The 16,695-nt window shown below is 50.2% G+C and overlaps 1 protein-coding gene across 1 annotated transcript in view; it reads left to right on the top strand.

The window, feature by feature from the left end:
* The window catches only part of LOC147086725 (protein SET-like), a 94,103-nt gene that overhangs the window by 11,496 nt on the left and 65,912 nt on the right, over nt 1-16,695 (top strand). The window contains exons 3-4 of the mRNA XM_085978309.1: nt 310-421; nt 15,067-15,287. Coding sequence (XP_085834435.1) covers nt 310-421; nt 15,067-15,287 — 333 coding nt within the window. The remainder of the gene's footprint in view (nt 1-309; nt 422-15,066; nt 15,288-16,695) is intronic.

The following is a 16,695-nucleotide window of genomic DNA, read 5'->3' as shown; positions in this document are numbered from 1 at the left end:
TTTAAGGCGATTGACAAACGACCCAGAGGGGAGATGAGGAGAATATTTTTACGCAGCGAGTGGTCAGGATTTGGAATGCGCTGCTTGATAAGACGGTGGAGGCAGATTCAACAGGAGCCTTCGAAAGGGAATTGGAGAAATCCTGGAAGGAGAAACAATTGCAGGGATTTGGGGAAAGAGCGGGCGAGGGGGACTGACTGGATTGCTCTCCGAAAGGCCGGGCGCAGACTCGATGGGCCGAACGGCCGCCTCCTGCGCTGTGCTGTTGTATGAATACCATCGGACTGGGTTTTCTTTTTAAACCCGCAGGTTGAAGAATTTGAAGACATAAAGTCCGGCTACAGAATCAAGTTCAACTTCAGCGAGAACCCGTACTTCGACAACAGCCTCATCATCAAAGAATTCCACCTCGGCACCGGAGGTGAGGGGGGATTCCGGAGAGGTTGGTCGGAGGAGTCATAGAGTCATAGAGTCATAGAGTTTTACAGCACAGAAAGAGACCCTTCGGCCCATCGTGTCTGCGCCGCCCATCCATCCCTGTCCAGTCTAATCCCATTTTCCAGCATTTGGTCCATAGCCTTGTATGCAATGGCATTTCAAGTGCTCATCCAAATGCTTCTTGAATGTTGTGAGGGTTCCTGCCTCCACCACCCTTTCAGGCAGTGAGTTCCACATTCCAACCACCCTCTGGGTGAAAAAGTTCCTCCTCAAATCCCCTCTAAATCTCCTGCCCCTTACCCTGAATCTATGCCCCCTTGTTATTGACCCCCCCCCACTAAGGGGAAAAGTTCCTCTTTATCTACCCTATCTATGCCCCTCATTATTTTGTACACCTCAATCAGGTCCCCCCTCAGCCTTCTCTGCTCCAAGGAAAACAACTCCAGCCTGTCCAGCCTCTCTTCATAGCTGAGGTGCTCCATCCCAGGTAACATCCTGGTGAATCTTCTCTGCACCCTCTCCAAAGCAATCACATCCTTCCTATAGTGAGGCGACCAGAACTGCACACAGTACTCCAGCTGTGGCCTCACCAGCGTTTTGTACAGCTCCATCATAACCTCCCTGCTCTTGCCTTCATTAGCCGAGGCATAGAATATAAGTATCCCATATGCCTTTTTAACCACCTTATCTACCTGCTCCGCTGCCTTCAGGGATCTATGTACATGTACACCAAGGTCCCTCTGACCCTCTGTACTTCCTAGGGTCCTACCACTCATTGTGTATTCCCTTGCCTTATTTGTCCGTCCAAAATGCATCACCTCGCACTTTTCAGGGTTAAATTCCATTTGCCACTTTTCCGCCCATCTGACCAACCCGTTTATATCGTCCTGTAGCCGGAGGCTTTCCTCCTCGCAATTTACCACCCCACCAATTTTCGTGTCATCTGCGAACTTACTGATCATACCTTTTACATTTTCATCCAAATCATTTATGTAGATCACAAACAATAAGGGACCCAGCACCGATCCCTGAGGTACCCCACTGGACACAGGCTTCCAGTCACAAAAGCAACCTTCGACCATCACCCTCTGCCTCCTGCCACTCAGCCAGTTTAGGATCCAACGCGCCAAGGCACCCTGGATCCCATGGGCTCTTACCTTCTTGACCAGTCTCCTATGCGGGACTTTGTCAAAAGCTTTACTGAAGTCCATGTACACCACATCCACAGCATTTCCCCCATCCACCCCACTAGTCACCCCCTCGAAAAATTCGATCAGATTTGTTAGACATGATTTACCCTTGACAAAGCCATGCTGACTATCCCCGATTAATCCTTGCCTCTCCAAGTGGAGATTAATTTTGTCCCTCAGAATTTTTTCCAATAATTTCCCCACCACAGATGTTAGACTCACTGGCCTGTAATTCCCTGGTTTATCCCTGCTACCCTTCTTGAATAATGGTACTACGTTAGCTGTTCTCCAGTCCTCTGGTACATCCCCTGTGGCCAGAGAGGTTCTGAAAATTAGTGTCAGAGCCCCTGCAATCTCCTCCCTTGCCTCCCACAGCAGCCTGGGATACATCTCGTCCGGGCCTGGGGATTTATCCACTTTTTGGCCCGCTAAAACCGCTAGCACCTCCTCCCTCTCGATGCTAATATGTTCAAGTATGTCACAGTCCCCTTGCCCGATTTCTATGTCTGCATCGTCTTTCTCCATAGTGAACACAGATGCAAAAAATTCATTTAAAACCCCGCCTACATCCTCTGGCTCTACACACAGATTGCCACTTTGGTCCCTAATGGGCCCTACCCTTTCCCTGGTTATCCTCTTGCCCTTAATATACTTATAAAACATCTTAGGATTTTCCTTTATTTTGCTCGCCAGTGTTATTTCATGGCCCCTCCTCGCCCTCCTAATTTCTTTTTTAAGTATGCCCCTGCACTTTTTATACTCCTCTAGGGCTTCTTCTGTCTTTAGTCTTTTGTAACTGCCAAAAGCCCCCCTTTTATTTCTAATGCATTTTTGTATATCCCTTGTCATCCAAGGTTCCCTTTGCTTGTTGGTCCCACCCTTGACCTTTACAGGAACATGTTGGCGTTGTACTCTCTCTATTTCCCTTCTGAAAGTCTCCCACTGTTTTGATGTGGATTTTCCTATAAGCAGCTGCTCCCAGTCCACTTTGGCCAGATCCTGCCTTATCATATTAAAATCGGCCTTCCCCCAATTTAGAACCCTTATTTCCGGGCCGTCTTTGTCTTTTTCCATGACCACCTTAAATCTCACCGAATTATGGTCACTGTCGCCAAAATGCTCTCCTCAATTTCACAATTCACAATTCAAATCGCTTTATTGGCATGATAAGTTACATCTTATGTTGCCAAAGCATCAAAATACATTTATGGTTTAGCACATAAACGCAGTTCTATTCATACAGTGTATAAACAGGTATATCCCTGAGTGTATAAATATACATTCGCATTGTTTATATATATTTTCTTAGTTTACTGGTTGTCCCTCTGTTCATGGCAAGCTGTAACATAGTGTGCCGCCAGTGTTATACAGCTTCTCTCCTCTCCCAGTAGGAATGGGAGTTTTTGGTTGTCATTCAGATTTCTGAAATCAGGGCATATTTGTGAGAATTTTTGGTAGAAATTCTCCCTGATGCCCTGATATTTTCCACAAGCTGTGAGGAAGTGCATCTCTGTCTCCACCACTCCCTGACTGCAGTGAGAGCATATCCTGTCCTCTCTTGGCAGCCTGGTCTGCCTGTGCCTGCCTTTTTCGATCGCTAGGCTATGTTCGCTAAGTCTGTACCTTGTCAAGGTTCTTCTCAGTTTGTTATCCTTTACCATGGTCAGGTAATCAGCTATGTTGTATTGTCTGTTTAGGGCCAAGTAGCAATTGAGTTTGCTTTGGGTTTTTGTTGTTTCTGCCCAATATGTCAGATATTTTTCCTTTTGCTTAGCGACGATTGTGTTGGGTCGAATTCTTTGTGTTACCCTGTCACTGTCCTGGGGCTGGTTATTGTTAGTATTGTTAGTAGTTACTTCACTGAGTCCCAGGACTAGTTGACTGAGGGTATTCTTCTTTATGGTCAGCTCTTGGCATTTCAGGGCGTCGTAGTGATAGCATTGGGGATTGCTCATTTGTAGGTGATTCCAAAATTTGGTGGCTCTTTTTTGGATAGTGATTATTAATGGATATTGGCCTAGTTCCGCCCTGCATGCATTGTTTACTGTTTTCCTTTGAGTCCGGAGGATACTTTTACAGAATTCTGCATGTAGGATCTCAATTGGGTGTTTGTCCCATTTTGCAAATTCTTGTTGAGTTAGCGGTCCCCATACCTCACTGCCATAGAGTGCAATTGGTTCAATTACTGATTTGAAAATTTTGAGCCAAATGCTAATTGGGATTTCTATTTGGATTGATTTTTTGATGGCATAGAAAGCCCTTCTTGCTTTCTCTTTCAGTTCATTCACAGCCAGTTTGAAGTTTCCCGTAGAACTGATTTTTAAGCCCAAGTATGTGTAGTGAGTGGTTTGTTCAATTTTGGTTGTTCCTACTGTGAAATTTATTTTGGGTCCCTGATGTTTGGATCTTTGCTGGAACACAAGGACTTTGGTTTTTTGGGAATTTATTGTCAGGGCCCAAGTCTGGCAGTACGACTCCAGCAGGTCCAGGTTTTGCTGTAGCCCCTCTTTAGTAGGTGACAGCAGAACCAGGTCGTCTGCATAGAGGAGGAATTTAACCTTGGATTCATATAGGGTGAGGCCGGGTGCTGTAGATTGTTCAAGTAGTTTTGCCAATCCATTTATGTAAATATTAAAGAGTGTCGGTGAGATTGGCGAGCCCTGCGTCACCCCCCGCCCCTGTGGGAAGTATTTTGTTTGTTTGTCTCCAATTTTAACTGCACATTTGTTGTTTGTATACATTGATTTAATTACATCATATGTTTTCCCTCCTACCCCACTTTCGATAAGTTTCAGGAATAAACCATCATGCCAGATGGAGTCGAAAGCCTTCTGGAAATCTACAAAGCATGCGTAGATTTTGCTTTTGTTATGGTGAACGTGTTTGTCAATTAGGGTCTGTAGGGTGAAGATATGATCGGATGTTCTATAGTTTGGCAGGAATCCAATTTGGCTTTTACTCAAGACATTGTGCTCCTCAAGGAAGTTTATAAGTCTTTTGTTTATGATGCTACAGAATACCTTCCCCAGGTTACTGTTTACACAGATGCCTCGATAGTTGTGTGGGTCGATTTTGTCCCCACTTTTGTATATGGGCGTTATGAGTCCTTTGTTCCAGATATCAGGGAAATAACCGACACTCAGAACCAAGTTGAAGAGTTTTAGGATAGCCAGTTTCATTTTGTTGTCTGTGTGTTTAATCATCTCGTTTAGTATGCCGTCTGTCCCGCAGGCTTTTCCTGGTCGCAGGTCCTTGAGTTTTTCAAGAAGTTCTTTTTCTGTTATTATGGCGTCCAGCGGGTTTTGGTTATCTTTTATGGCCATTTCTAGCTTTTCCAGTTTTTTGCATATTTGGTGTTGCTCTGGTCTTAGTGTGTTTTTCTGGTATAATTTTTCAAAGTGGTTTACCCATGTGTCCCCATTTTGAATGGCCAAATCGTCGTGTTGTTTTTTGTGTAGTGTTTTCAAGTTTTCCCAGAAACAATTGGAATCAATGGATTCCTCCATGGAGCTGAGTGTATTCTTAATATATTGCTCTTTTTTGGTTCTGAGTGTGTTTCTGTATTGTGTTAGTGTCTGACAATAAGTAAGGCGTAGTTCCTCGTTTTCTGGATGTCTGTGTTTTTGGTTTGATATTTTTCTAAGTTTTTTCCTCATGTTATGGCAATCTCGGTCAAACCATTTTTCATAGTTTTTTGTTTTGGGTTTGTTCTTGCGAGCTTTCAAGTTTGCATTTGTTGCCAAATTATCAAAAATATTGTTTAGTTTACTAACTGCCCGGTTTACGCCTTCTTTATTGTGAGTGTATATGTTATCCAGAAAGGTGTCTAAGAGAGCTTGAGTTGATGCATTGCTAATTGTTTTCTGGTATTTTTCCATGTCGTTTTTGGCCCATCTGTACGATTTTTTGGTGTTGTACAGTTTACTGGGTTGTGTTTCTATGTTGTTTGTTTCTGTCTTTTTGAGGAACATAGTAATTTGACTGTGATCTGACAGTGTTGTTTGTGGTTTGACTGTGAATGCTCTGAAAGAGGATGGGTCTAAGTCTGTAATCATATAGTCTACTGTGCTGCAGCCAAGAGGTGAGCAATAGGTCGATCTTCCTAGGAGGTCTCCTATGAACCTACCATTGACAATGTACAGACCCAGGTTTCGACAGAGCTGTAGTAGCTGTTTTCCGTTGGTATTTGACTGCTTGTCGCAGTTATGCCTGTATGGAAGGGAAGGGATGTCAAAGTGGTTATTCCCGAAAACGTAATTGTTTCCCTGATTATTGGTGAAGTCTGGTTCTTCGCCCGTTCTTGAATTGAGGTCCCCACAGATCAACACGTTCCCCTGGGCCTGGTATTGGATAATTTCCCCCTCCATGTTGGAGAAGGTGTCCTCTTTAAAGTACGGGGAATCGATTGGAGGGATATAAAGTGCGCAAATGTAAACATCTTGGGTGTTTGAGATAATCTCCCTCTCAAGTTTGAGCCACATATGGTTTTCTCCCTTTTTTATAAATTTGATGTAATTCTTAAGTTCTGTTTTAAACCAGATCAGTATGCCTCCGGAGTCTCTGCCTTGGGTTACACTTGGTAATTTATTGGAGGGGACCACCAGCTCAGTGTACCCTTGGGGACAGCCAGTGTGTCCTTTTCCTTTATACCAAGTTTCCTGTAAAATGATAATATCTAGGTCTTTAGTTTCATCTATGAACTCTGGGGTCCTACTTTTCACTTCTCGCAGTGAAGAGCGTAGACCTTGGATATTCCAGGTCGAAATATATAAGGATTTCATGTTAAGTTTGATCTTTTTCTATGATAGGTTAAAGAGTGGTACGTGTTTGTCGTGTCTAAGTGTGGGAAAAAAAAGATCACATCAGTTGTCTACAAAAGTTAATACAATTTGGTTACAGTTCTTTCTATTAATTAGTCCTTGATCCATAAGGCGGAAGTAGATGCTGCTGCACATCTGCTTATTGTCTCTTAATGGATTGTTTCTGTCTGAGGTATTGCGTACGTCCTGTGCATCTCTCCCTCTGTCTGGCTGGGAGCAGTCCTATTCCCCTGTGGGACAGGAGTGGTGCAGGTCTGATATTGTTGTTTTGCATGGGGATCCTCTCTGGTCTCGGTTGGTGTGTTGGTGGTCCTTGTAGTGTTCCTGATATGTACCCCGCTGATCTCTGGTGGTCGGGGGGGGGGTCCTCTTGGAGTCTGGGTATGGACCCGGTTAAAAGCGACGTCCTTCAGGGCTTTAGCAAAGATCGATATTCTTTGCCTTTGGATGTGGACGTGGTCGTAAAGACATTCCTCATCGAGGGTGGGGTGTTGGGCCAGGTGTACGTTGTGTTGTGATTCGCAGTCTCTTGCTATGCTGGCATTTATCTCATGAATTGTGTTGTTGTTGAAGTCTGTTCTCGGCAATATTGTGGAAACAGTGATTCTAGTGTTTGGAAATGTACTGCTTGCTTTCCTAATGATTGCTCTGAGCGATGTTGCTACTTCTTTCTGTTGGGTCTTTAGGTCATTTGTGCCCGTGTGTATTATTATGTGTTGGGGGGAGCCTAATCTGGCTTTGGTCAGCCATCCCATGGCTCTGTTTGTTGTTGGGCACCAGATCTTTTCTACTTTACTTCTAGGGAATAGCTTTTTCTCCCATAGAAATTTCCCATTTGAGTCTGAGTATTACGACGTCAGCCTTGTTTGTGTTTACTGTCTGGTGGCTTTCGCTTGGACTCATAGTGTGTGTGCTGGGCTGGGGTGTCTGGTGTGTGCGTACCTCTTGTGAGCGGCCCGCTTGTGGTTCCACGGTGGTGGGGGAAGATTGCGAATCAGTATGCTGGTCGGTCTGTGTGGCACCCCTTGTATTGTGTGTCTGTTGCTTTTGTTCCGTGTGGGAGTGCAGCCGTTCCGTCCGGCTCTGTCTTGTCTTATCTCTAGCCTCTGGTTGCTGGTCTAATGGTGCTATCTCTCCTCTATGGCTCTCTTCTTTTTCCTGCAGCTCTTTCACCTGATTCCTAAGTAGATTCACCTGGTTCTCAAGTAGCTTCAGCTCTCTCTTGTGTCTCTCCCTCTCCTGATTTTGATCGTCATTCATTTTGAGGAAGTCCTCTCTAAGTTTAACCATCTCTATCTCTAATTGATTAAATTTATCTTTTGGTTGTATCTGGCTGTGTGATCCCGGGGTATGTGTCTGGTCGGCCCTGGAAGGCTCACTCACTTCCTGGCTAGGCTGGTCGGCCCTGGAGGGCTCACTCACTTCCTGGCTATGCTGCTCTTCTCTTGGTGAGCTGGGAATGGTAGGGGGACTATGTGTGGCTTCCTCCCTGGTAGTTATGCTGGGGTTTGTCAGTTGTATCGTGTGGCTGTGGTTCCCCGGGGTTAGTGTCTGGTTTGAACTGTGTGGCTCGTTCACCTCCTGACCAGGCAGATTTTCTCCTGGTAAGTTGTCAATGTTGGGGGGAGTGCGGGCCACTCTGGGGCTGTTCCTTCCCCCCTTAGTTAATTTTTTCAGTGTCCTGAAGGCCGTTGCAAATTTGTCGAGGTTGCCTTGCACTAATATTGTTCCGGTATTGTACGCGTTGACCGTCGTAGTTGAACTGTCTCCTGGTGTGTTAATTTTCATTATGGACCCATTTGCGGTATTTTCTAGCTTAACATTGGTATAGTGTGATTTTATTGCTGTGATCCAAGCCACTGGCTGATCTGAGTAGAAAATGAGGTTACTTTTTGTCCCATTGTTGTAACAGTCAGCAAAAAGTGTTTCTGGTTTTTCTCTCATCTGCTCATGCTTGATCGCTTTTATAGCTTTTTTTGCGGTGTTGGGGGGAATCTGGAAGCGGGGCTGTTGTGGACCTTCTGATTCGCTCATTTTTGGTAAAGTATTGTTGATCTTAGAATAAGCTTTTCTGGGGCCCCGGGTTTGGTGTTTCCCTCTCCCTGTTCGCGAACTTTCCCGGTCCCCCTCTCCGACCCCGTGGTCCCTGGGCCTCGGCTTCTGGGTTCACCCTTCTCAGGTCTGGGTCTGTGAGCCGCTGTTTCCCGGTGCCTTCGGGCTGTTCCCCTCCCCCTCAGAGGTCTCTGTGCCTCTGTCTCAGCCTGGCTCCTCGGGCCTTTCCCTGGCTTCAGTCTCCCTCCCTGGGCCCTGTACTCACAGTCTTGGTTTGCTTCTGGAAGCCTTCTGGTTGATCCCCTTCTCCTCAGAGGTCTCTGGGCCTGGCTCCTCGGGCCTTTCCCGGGCTTTCTAGCCCAGCCGCCGCTCGGGCTGTGCCTCGTTCGCCGTTCGGGTGCTGGACTGCGGTCGTCGCTCGGGTGCTGGACTGCGGCCGTCGCTCGGGTGCTGGACTGCGGTCGTCGCTCGGGTGCTGGACTGCGGCCGCCGATCGGGCCGTGTCTCGTTCACCGCTCGGGCTCCCCGAGTCACCTCGTTCCGGCTGCCGCTGCGTCTCCGTGCGGCCTCCCCGATTCGCCTCGTTTCCCGAAGCGGCCTCCCCGAGTCTCCTCGCTCCGGCTGCCGCTGCGTCTCCGTGCGGCCTTCGCGCCTCGGTTCCCGATGTGGCCGAGTCACCTCGCTTCTGCTGCTGCTGTGGCCCCGTGCGGCCGCTGTTCTTTGGTTTGTATATTTTTTTTTTCCCTTATTTCTTTTTTTTCTTTGGCTTTTTTTTTTCTAATTTCCTCTGGTTTTTTTTCCTTTGGTGGTCTTTTCCTTCCTTACTTAATCTAGACTAAACTAAACTTAAACTTAACTAAACTAACTTAACTAGAACTAAATTTAACTTTAAAACCTTTTTAAACTTGAAATGAACCTTTTTTTTCCCCACTTTAAACACTAAAAACACTAAAAATTCAGCAGCCCATCTTCAGCATGTCTATTCACTCTGTCCACCACTTGCCCGGCTACATTCCCCAGAATTAGGTCCAGTACCGCCCCCTCTCTTGTAGGACTTTCTACATGTTGGCTCAAAAAGCTCTCCTGGATGCACTTTAAGAATTCTGCACCCTCTAAGCCTTTCACACTCTGACTGTCCCAATTTATATTGGGGAAGTTGAAATCCCCCACTATTATTACCCTATTATTTTCGCACTTCTCGGAGATTTGCCTACATATCTGTTCCTCTATCTCCCCCTGACTGTTTGGGGGCCTATAGTACACTCCCAGCAAAGTGCTTGCCCCCTTTTTGTTTTTAAGTTCTACCCATATGGCCTCATTAGAGGAACCCGCTAATATATCATCCCTCCTTACAGCAGTAATTGACTCCTTAATTAATATTGCAACACCCCCTCCCCTTTTACACCCCCCTCTGTCTCGCCTGAAGATTCTATACCCCGGAATATTGAGCTGCCAGTCCTGACCCTCCCTCAACCATGTCTCCGTGATAGCAACAATATCGTACTCCCATAACCCTTTTGTGGGGCGGGGTTGCACTTGATCCACACTCTGGTTTATTCCCGTCTCCAAATGTTTGGCGCAGTGAAGCTGGTGGACCAGTTATAGGAACAGGAGGAGGCCGTTCAGCCCCCCTCGAGCCTGTTACATTAGGAACAGGAGGAGGCCGTTCAGCCCCCTCGAGCCTGTTACATTAGGAACAGGAGGAGGCCGTTCAGCCCCTCGAGCCTGTTACATTAGGAACAGGAGGAGGCCGTTCAGCCCCCTCGAGCCTGTTACATTAGGAACAGGAGGAGGCCGTTCAGCCCCCTCGAGCCTGTTACATTAGGAACAGGAGGAGGCCGTTCAGCCCCACGAGCCTGTTACATTAGGAACAGGAGGAGGCCGTTCAGCCCCACGAGCCTGTTACATTAGGAACATGAGGAGGCCGTTCAGCCCCACGAGCCTGTTACATTAGGAACAGGAGGCCGCCATTCAATGCGATAATGGCTGATCTGCGACCTAACTCCCCGTATCCCTTAATACCTTTGGTTAACAGAAATCGATCAAACTCAGATTTAAAATTAACAATTGATCTAGCATCAATTGCTGTTTGCGGAAGAGAGTTCCAAAGTTCTGCCACCCTTTGTGTGTCGAAGTGTTTCCTAATTTCATTCCTCAAAGGTCTGGCTCTAATTTTTAGACTCTGCCCCCTAGTCCGAGACTCCCCAACCAGCGGAAATAGTTTCTCTCTCTCTACCTTATCAGTTCCCCTTTAATATCCTGAAAACTTCGATCAGATCGACCCCTTAACCTTCGAAATTCCAGGGAATACGACCCTAGTTTGTGTAATCGCTCCTCGTAATTTAACCCCATGGAGTCTGGGTATCATTCTGGTAAACCTACGCTGCACTCCCTCCAATATATCCTTCCGAAGGTGTGGTGCCCAGAACAGCTCACGGTGCTCCAGGTGGGGTCTAACCAGGGCTTTGTACAGCTGCAGCATAACTTCCTACCCCCAGTTTTCAGTCTGTTTTCGCTTTGCTTCTCACCTCGTCTGCTGTTGCTCTCGAGAAACTCAGAGCCGGGAGACAATCGTGAGAACTGTTCCTTTTGAAGTGTGTCCGGGACATGCAGGACTGCAAGATCTCGCCTTATCTGAGGAAGGATGTTCTTGCCACGGAGGGAGTGCAGCGAAGATTCACCAGACTGATACCTGGGAAGGCAGGAATGACGCATGAGGAGAGATTGGGTCGATTGGGCTTGTACTCGCTGGAGTTTAGAAGAATGAGAGGGGATCTCATTGAAACGTATAAAATTCTAACAGGACTAGACAGACTAGATGCAGGAAGGATGTTCCCGATGGGTCGGGGGAGTCCAGAACCAGGGGTCACAGCCTAAGGATAAGAGGTAAGCCATTTAGGACAGAGATGAGGAGGAATTTCTTCACCCAGAGAGTGGTGAACCTGTGGAATTCTCTACCACAGAAGGCAGTTGAGGCCAATTCATTAAATATATTCAAGGAGGAGTGATATAAAGGAAACTTTGTTATATCAGGCACCGACGGGACCGAGCTGTTGCCGATCCATCAAAACTGACGGACATACAAAGTTAATGTTGAAGCATATGGAGGTTTTCATCTCCGTATCTAACGACAAACACTGTTGCTTAGCAACAGCTTCTAAACAGTCGGCCCGTACCTTGGAAGCGTCTCTGTAGCTTAGCAACAGTTTCAGAGAGACTTTCCAGAGCCTGACTGTTCAAAACAAAGCCACGAGAAGAAAAAAGAACCTAACAAAACAGCTCCTGATTTCTGCCGGTAGATCGAGGTTTCCGGACATACAACCTCCGGATAAACCAAAGTCTCCTGTATATTTCTGAAGGCTAAAGGGATATGGGGAGAAGGCAGGGACAGGGTACTGAATTTGGATGATCAGCCATGATCGCATTGAATGGCGGAGCAGGCTCGAGGGGCCGAATGGCCTCCTCCTGCTCCTATCTTCTATGTTTATATCCAGCACCTAGTAAACCGTCCCAAGGCGCTTCACGGGAGCGATTATCAAACACAATTTGACACCGAGCCACATGTTTGGGACAGTCGAACAAAAGCTGGGTCGAAGAGGCAGGTTTCAAGGAGTGGAGAGGTTTAGGGAGGGAATTCCAGAGCTCGGGGAGGCCCGGGCGGCTGAAGGCGCGGCCGCCAATGCCGGAGCGATGGAAACCGGGGGATGCACGAGAGGCCGGAATTGGAGGAGCGCGGAGATCCACAAGATCGATCGGTGCGGGTTAAATGTTCAGGGCCTGGAATTAAACCGGTGTTGAGAATCCTTAACCTGGAGGTTAATCGTCGTTACAAGTGGAATTGAGCAGAGTTGAACAGCAAATGTTGAGGACACAAGAAGGTGGGTGCGGCTGAAGGTTTATTGGTGAGCGATGGTCTCCCCCCCCCCCCCCCCCCACCCCCATGGACTTTCCACCGAGCCAGTCGGACGGCAGGAGTCAGAGGAGGGAAACCAGCCGGGGGTTCTGACCGCTCGACTATCCAGAGCCTCCTGCTTGGGGAGTTTGGATTGCGGGTGCCGAGAGTCGAATGCCCCACCTGGGGACGGTACCGGCGGTTGGCCCGGGAGGGGGATGCCTGTCGAGCCAGGTTCCGGTACGGATTCGGCGGCTTCGCGAGCGGACATTGGCACAAAGAAAATGGCAGGCATTTGCGAAGTGGGGAGGGCAGTTAGTCTCAACTCTCGGCGATTAGTGTGTATGTCGAAAACCCACCTTTAGCAGAACACTGCTGAGCTGGGATAAGAATTAGGAGCAGGAGGAGGCCGTACGGCCCCTCGAGCCCTCTCCGCCATTCAATCGGATCAGGGCTGATCTTCGACCTCAACTCCACTTTCCCGCCATGATCCCTCGATTCCCCGAGAGTCCAAAAACCTCTCGATCTCGGCCTTGAATAGACTCAACGACTGAGCCTCCACAGCCCTCTGGGGCAGAGAATTCCAAAGATTCACCGCCCTCCGAGTGAAGAAATTCCTCCTCATCTCAGTCCTCCATGGCCGACCCCTTATCCTGAGACTGTGACCCCTGGTTCGAGACTCTCCAGCCAGTGGGGAAACAGCCTCTCAGCATCGACCCTGTCAATCCCTCTTTAAGGATTTTACACGTTTCAATGCGATCACCTCTCGATTCCCCGAGAGTCCAAAAATCTATCTCTCTCGGTCTTGAATTTACTCAGCGACTGAGCATACCCGGGGTAGAGAATCCCAAGGAGGGGAAGGATAAACAAAACTGCATTTTAAAATGGTTTTTAAGATCATCTCGGTCCAGTTGCTGAAGAGCTGGAGGTAACCGCACAAAACTGGCACCCTCAGTCAGAGAGGCTGCAGTGACTGATGTGTCACATATCTAACCCGTGCTGTACCTGCCCTGGGAGTGTTTGATGGGACAGTGTAGAGAGAGCTTTACTCTGTATCTAACCCCATGCTGTACCTGCCCTGGGAGTGTTTGATGGGACAGTGTAGAGGGAGCTTTACTCTGTATCTAACCCGTGCTGTACCTGCCCTGGGAGTGTTTGACGGGGACAGTGTAGAGGGAGCTTTACTCTGTATCTAACCCGTGCTGCACCTGCCCGGGGAGTGTTTGATGGGGACAGTGTAGAGGGAGCTTTACTCTGTATCTAACCCGTGCTGTACCTGCCCTGGGAGTGTTTGATGGGACAGTGTAGAGGGAGCTTTACTCTGTATCTAACCCTGTGCTGTACCTGCCCTGGGAGTGTTTGATGGGGACAGTGTAGAGGGAGCTTTACTCTGTATCTAACCCGTGCTGTACCTGCCCTGGGAGTGTTTGATGGGACAGTGTTGAGGGAGCTTTACTCTGTATCTAACCCGTGCTGTACCTGCCCTGGGAGTGTTTGATGGGACAGTGTAGAGGGAGCTTTACTCTGTATCTAACCCGTGCTGTACCTGCCCTGGGAGTGTTTGATGGGACAGTGTAGAGGGAGCTTCACTCTGTATCTAACCCCATGCTGTACCTGCCCTTGGAGTGTTTGATGGGGACAGTGCAGAGGGAGCTTTACTCTGTAGCTAACCCCGTGCTGTACCTGCCCTGGGAGTGTTTGATGGGGACAGTGTAGAGGGAGCTTTACTCTGTATCTAACCCGTGCTGTACCTGCCCTGGGAGTGTTTGATGGGACAGTGTAGAGGGAGCTGTACTCTGTATCTAAGCCGTGCTGTACCTGCCCTGGGAGTGTTTGATGGGGACAGTGTAGAGGGAGCTTTACTCTGTATCTAAGCCGTGCTGTACCTGCCCCGGGAGTGTTTGATGGGACAGTGTAGAGGGAGCTTTACTCTGTATCTAAGCCGTGCTGTACCTGCCCCGGGAGTGTTTGATGGGACAGTGTAGAGGGAGCTTTACTCTGTATCTAACCTGTGCTGTACCTGCCCTGGGAGTGTTTGATGGTGACAGTGTAGAGGGAGCTTTACTCTGTATCTAACCCGTGCTGTACCTGCCCGGGGAGTGTTTGATGGGACAGTGTAGAGGGAGCTTTACTCTATCTAACCCGTGCTGTACCTGCCCTGGGAGTGTTTGATGGGACAGTGTAGAGGGAGCTTTACTCTGTATCTAACTCGTGCTGTACCTGCCCTGGGAGTGTTTGATGGGACAGTGTAGAGGGAGCTTTACTCTGTATCTAACTCGTGCTGTACCTGCCCTGGGAGTGTTTGATGGGACAGTGTAGAGGGAGCTTTACTCTGTATCTAACCCGTGCTGTACCTGCCCTGGGAGTGTTTGATGGGACAGTGTAGAGGGAGCTTTACTCTGTATCTAACCCGTGCTGTACCTGCTCTGGGAGTGTTTCATGGGGACAGTGTAGAGGGAGCTTTACTCTGTATCTAACCCGTGCTGTACCTGCCCTGGGAGTGTTTGATGGGACAGTGTAGAGGGAGCTTTACTCTGTATCTAACCCGTGCTGTATCTGCCCTGGGAGTGTTTGATGGGACAGTGTAGAGGGAGCTTTACTCTGTATCTAACCCGTCAGCTTGAGCACCGATTCTGCACCCTGAACGTGACGTCTCCTTGTTCTTCTGTTGCAGGGAAGCCCGTGTCCCAGTCCACTCCCATCAAATGGAAGAAAGGGATGGATTTGACGGGGCTGAGCAAGGGGGTGGACGAGAAGGGCAGGAAGCGAGGACACCGCAGCTTCTTCGCCTGGTTCACCGAGCACCGCAACCCCACCACCGACGAAGTGGCCGAGGTACCTGGCCCTCCAATCACCCTCTGCTGCGAAACCATAATATTCCTGCCTTCCCTAAATGTCTGTCTTCGATTCCTCCCTCCCTCTCTCTCCCCCCTCCCTCCCTCTCTCTCCCCCCTCCCTCCCTCTCTCTCCCCCCTCCCTCCCTCTCTCTCCCCCTCCCTCCCTCTCTCTCCCCCCTCCCTCCCTCTCTCTCCCCCCTCCCTCCCTCTCTCTCCCCCCTCCCTCCCTCTCTCTCCCCCTCCCTCCCTCTCTCTCCCCCCTCCCTCCCTCTCTCTCCCCCCTCCCTCCCTCTCTCTCCCCCCCTCCCTCCCTCTCTCCCCCCTCCCTCCCTCTCTCTCCCCCCTCCCTCCCTCTCTCTCCCCCCTCCCTCCCTCTCTCTCCCCCCCTCCCTCCCTCTCTCTCCCCCCTCCCTCCCTCTCTCTCCCCCCTCCCTCCCTCTCTCTCCCCCCTCCCTCCCTCTCTCTCCCCCCTCCCTCCCTCTCTCTCCCCCCTCCCTCCCTCTCTCTCCCCCCTCCCTCCCTCTCTCTCCCCCCTCCCTCCCTCTCTCTCCCCCCTCCCTCCCTCTCTCTCCCCCCTCCCTCCCTCTCTCTCCCCCCCTCCCTCCCTCTCTCTCCCCCCTCCCTCCCTCTCTCTCCCCCCTCCCTCCCTCTCTCTCCCCCCTCCCTCCCTCTCTCTCCCCCCTCCCTCCCTCTCTCTCCCCCTCCCTCCCTCTCTCTCCCCCCTCCCTCCCTCTCTCTCCCCCCTCCCTCCCTCTCTCTCCCCCCTCCCTCCCTCTCTCTCCCCCCTCCCTCCCTCTCTCTCCCCCCTCCCTCCCTCTCTCTCCCCCCTCCCTCCCTCTCTCTCCCCCCTCCCTCCCTCTCTCTCCCCCCTCCCTCCCTCTCTCTCCCCCCTCCCTCCCTCTCTCTCCCCCCTCCCTCCCTCTCTCTCCCCCCTCCCTCCCTCTCTCTCCCCCCTCCCTCCCCCTCTCTCCCCCCTCCCTCCCCCTCTCTCCCCCCTCCCTCCCCCTCTCTCCCCCCTCCCTCCCTCTCTCTCCCCCCTCCCTCCCTCTCCCCCCTCCCTCCCTCTCTCTCCCCCCTCCCTCCCTCTCTCTCCCCCCTCCCTCCCTCTCTCTCCCCCCTCCCTCCCTCTCTCTCCCCCCTCCCTCCCTCTCTCTCCCCCCTCCCTCCCTCTCTCTCCCCCCTCCCTCCCTCTCTCTCCCCCCTCCCTCCCTCTCTCTCCCCCCTCCCTCCCTCTCTCTCCCCCCTCCCTCCCTCTCTCTCCCCCCTCCCTCCCTCTCTCTCCCCCCTCCCTCCCTCTCTCTCCCCCCTCCCTCCCTCTCTCTCCCCCCTCCCTCCCTCTCTCTCCCCCCTCCCTCCCTCTCTCTCCCCCCTCCCTCCCTCTCTCTCCCCCTCCTCCCTCTCTCTCCCCCATCCCTCCCTCTCTCTCCCCCCTCCCATCTTCCCCTCCCTTTTCCCATCGTCCCATC

The sequence above is a fragment of the Somniosus microcephalus genome, unplaced genomic scaffold (assembly GCF_052327205.1).
Source record: "Somniosus microcephalus isolate GS21.2 unplaced genomic scaffold, FLI_Smic_1.0 unresolved_chr7, whole genome shotgun sequence".
In the NCBI taxonomy this organism is placed as follows: Eukaryota; Metazoa; Chordata; class Chondrichthyes; order Squaliformes; family Somniosidae; genus Somniosus; species Somniosus microcephalus.
The sequence above is the reverse complement of the archived record's forward strand: the minus strand, read 5'-3'. Positions and strand labels throughout refer to the sequence as shown.